Below are 4,179 nucleotides of genomic sequence, written 5' to 3'. Positions count from 1 at the left end.
TTTGTTTCGAGGCTCACATTAAAACTAGTTTATGGTATATTACATTTTGGTATTTTTATATGTGGATCATTATCAATTTCTTCGTTTTGTCTTGTGATTTTGTACATAAAGATAGAAATTTATATTTTCGTAGATTTCAATGGAATTGAAAAAATGTGAGAGCTTTAATGAAAGAATTAATATTTTCGCTGAACAGTTCTCAGTTATATATACATATCTGTCACCTGCAAATTTAAAGACGCTTAGTACAACGATTTACAAACATTTATCCGCTCTTCGAGAATATGATTCTTCTACTTTGCCTCCTATTAAGTCTCCCATAACATTGCTAAAATGTATATCTTCGTTTAATATGCCGATCGGAGAGAATTATGGATTGAACAAGGTATTCTAAATAATTTATTATAGTTTGTACTGAATAAATCAAATTTAACGAAAGTTTTTCTTAATGATTTATATAATTATTTAAGGTAACTCAACGTGTAGTGAAAGTACATTGTATTGAAGGTAATCATGTGACAATCATGAAAAATGAAAAAGTGGCGGCTGCAATTAATGGCGAATTACCATTTACAATTTGATTTAATTTTTAAGTCATTTTAGTCAATATTTGATAAACAATTATCAATATTTGATAAACAGATTGCAATTAGCGCAAAAAATGTTACAAATATCTATAATATTATCAGCTCAAATTATAATATAATATAAATTTATTTATATTATAATTTGAGGTGATAATATTGGGTACGAGAAAGTAATTGCTTTTTTTTAGCTCAAAGTTGTATATACAATATCTTCGTCAATAATGAATGAAATTTAAATTTAAAAAAAGGGTTTTAAGTAAAGCTTGAAATCTATACTTTTAAAAGCTTATCACATTTTTTAAGTTTATATGAGTTTGGTAATTTTTACATACCAAAAACTACGAGCTGAAAAAGACGAAAAATTTTCTTCTCACTTTGTGGATTTGTAACGTATCCAAAACGAATTTGAGAAAATTTTCGATTACCTATCGTGAAAGGTAATCCTCTAACAGGTTTTAGATGGCCCACTCAATCTTCCTATCTCTTTCATATATAGTAGAAAGAAGACACCATTTTTTAAACTTTTTTGTTAATAATATTTTAACGAACAGTGAGCAAAACCTAAAACCCGCTAGAGGTCACTCAGAGTCATGCCAACAAGTGTCAAGATCAAAGTCATCGGCGCGGAATCTCTTAAAGTGCATAATTATCGAAAAATATATATAACGTAATTTTGTTAATAATTTTCAGATTCAGTTATTCTTTTAAAAATATGTGTTTAATACATAATTGTTATAGATATAACTATATTTGTCGAATACTTGATAAGAGGCTTTAACGATAAAATAATACACAAATCGCAATAATATCAGATTTTACTTTGAGATTTTACGTCGAAATTAGTATATAACAGCGATTGAGTAGAAAAGGTTTTAATATTTAATATATAATTACATCTCATTATAACTTATCTCGATTTATCACAATTATACTTTAGTTATTGTTGAATTAAAAATTTATTTCAAGACATCAACAGAACTGTGCTTAACCAAAAATATATTTCAAAAAAACAATGTATGTTACTTTTAAAATGATTATTAATCATAAAAAGAAAAGATTCTAAATCTTACTCTACTTCCAAACATTACAATTACTTTTTATTTTTTCTGTAACTTACTCTTTAATTTTTGTAAATTTCTAGCAATTTGAATGCAATTTCGATTTCTTAGAATGACTTAAAAGATAGCAGCATTAAAAATCGTTATTCTCTTGCATAAACTCCATACATAATAAAAAATAGTAATAGATATAATAATAATTACATAAGTGAGCCTCATTTAATAAGTATATTGTTTACAAAAAATATTTATGTTTATTTTAAAAAATTGACTTATTTCTTATTTTCTAAAGATAGAAAATTGAATAATATTATAATGAATTATAATAAATTGTGAAATATTGTGTACTAGTAAATTTTGCAGCGGATTGTTATAAAAATGGCTTAAACACACAAGTTTTTGTTATGTTAAATAAACATGTTTGTTACCAATTCCAATTCTTTAATCACTTTTTAACTACTTTCTAAGATACATCTTTTAAACATAAAAAGTAAGCCTTATTTAGTGCTGAACCTTATTCGGCTCAAGTACCTTAATTCCATGTAAAAAAGCTAAAATTATTATATTTTTTTGCGTTTCCATTTGGAAAAAAATATCGTGACCAAAATGTGTTACTCTCGAACCGTTACACTTTAGTAAACACTTTTTAAAATTTTTTATACTTTTTGATATATTACAATGTGAAAGTTAAAATGATGCACACTGTATACCTATATACATACATACATGCACACTACATATGTACATATACATACGTACATGCGCGTATATGTGTGTAATTTAAAAAAGAAGATTACATTATAATCCATATATATTGCTTGCGATCCTCAGCTTCTGTTATCCGTTGACACACTAAACTAGATCTGTTTTGTCTTCTAGAGTCTGCATTATTTTCGAAGAGATCAGAATAGAACACATGTAAACGATCATTGACTTGATGAAATCTGAAGCTTACGTATCTGAATTGAATGAAAGAGATTTAATTGTTTTTCATCAAAATTACAATATACACATTATATATGTATACTATCATTATGTTAATAAATAATGAAAGACAAAACTAAAACATTGTTATTTTTTATGTTTTATTACATTTTATATCTACTATATATGTGTATAATGGAATAAACTTTTATCATATTTCTATTTAGGTTATCTTATATACATTCTTTATAATTTCAATACTGACATATAATATAAAATTATAATACTTAAATAGTTTAAGAAATCTTTAAATAAATTTACACAGATTGTAAACATTTTGACACACGCTATCAACAAGAAATAGCTTACAAAATAAATGTTCGTAATATAATACTAACCCAAGAATAGTTCCCCAAATTAGAGCACTTGATATATGTACAAATTCCGTACTATCAAACAAACAAATATGTACTATAATAAGGAAATTCATATTTATATCATTATCAATAAATATCATGCAAGCAATTTGAAGAAATCTGTGTACAATATGTCCAAATATTATTCGAATTATCCATTTACGCAGGCATTGATATTTCTTTGGCGAACCGACTGCTTCCATTGTATCGTCCACTAAAGAGAATTCATTTAAGCACATTTTCATTTCCTTTAAAAAATCATATTGATTGAGTATGCGACATAAAAGGATATTATAATACAATCCGATTATTATTCTAATTATCTATTTACGCATTGGTATTTTTTTGGCAAACCGACTGCTTTAATTGTGTCATCCAATGAGGAAAGTTTATGCAAACACATTTTCAATTCCTTTAAAAAATCATATTCATTTCTTATGCGACAAAAGGAAATTATATTTAAATAAAAATTGTTATTGCAATATGTGTATAGAAAATGTGATAGATGAAAAAGTTATAAGATTAGTATTCGTAATATAAGATTTAAGAATGTTACGTTTAAAGTTAATTTTGGAGAGTAATATAAACACAAATATTAATTTTATTAAACACAGTTTTTGATTACATTAAATAATGATATAAACATTAAAATTAAATTTTAAATACAAACTTTTCATAAAGAATTCCGCACAAATCTTCTTATGAAAAACGGCGAAATTACTTCAAATTTTAATATTTAGTTTGTAGCTCTTGTCAATCTGATTAAAATTCTTTATGAGCACAAATCCTCAAATGTCTTACTTTTTGATCTAGGACCTACAGAAAGTTTTTATATTTTATATGAATAGATACAAAAAATCGAAATAAATCTTTTTTACTGCACTTGTATTTGTATCGACGTTTATGATTTTAATTTTGCGCTTATTTTCAGAATTACGCAGAATGAACGATGTGACGAGCATTTTATTCCTTTGAGATACGTGATTTATATACGTATAAATTCCCTTGTTTCTCACAGAATAAGGTGCCTTATTTTTCACTCTTTGCCTCTTTGAAAATTCTAACACGCTTCTTGGAATAAGAAAATAAAATAAAACTTTTTTGCAGCATGTTTTATATTATAATAGCATTTTACAAAATATTACAAAATATAATACTATTTTCGTGATTATGTCCAGCAGATTTTTCTATGAT

General features: G+C 25.4%; 1 protein-coding gene across 1 annotated transcript in view; it reads left to right on the top strand.

Annotated features, from left to right (window-relative positions):
* Nucleotides 1-581, top strand: part of LOC108748804 (fatty acid synthase-like) — a 32,342-nt gene extending 31,761 nt beyond the window's left edge. The window contains exons 20-21 of the mRNA XM_018487165.1: nucleotides 134-385; nucleotides 471-581. Coding sequence (XP_018342667.1) covers nucleotides 134-385; nucleotides 471-581 — 363 coding nt within the window. The remainder of the gene's footprint in view (nucleotides 1-133; nucleotides 386-470) is intronic.
* Nucleotides 582-4,179: the final 3,598 nt, after the last annotated feature.

Source organism: Trachymyrmex septentrionalis, unplaced genomic scaffold (genome assembly GCF_001594115.1).
Source record: "Trachymyrmex septentrionalis isolate Tsep2-gDNA-1 unplaced genomic scaffold, Tsep1.0 scaffold242, whole genome shotgun sequence".
Lineage (NCBI taxonomy): Eukaryota > Metazoa > Arthropoda > Insecta > Hymenoptera > Formicidae > Trachymyrmex > Trachymyrmex septentrionalis.
This window is presented reverse-complemented; position numbering and strand designations above follow the sequence as displayed.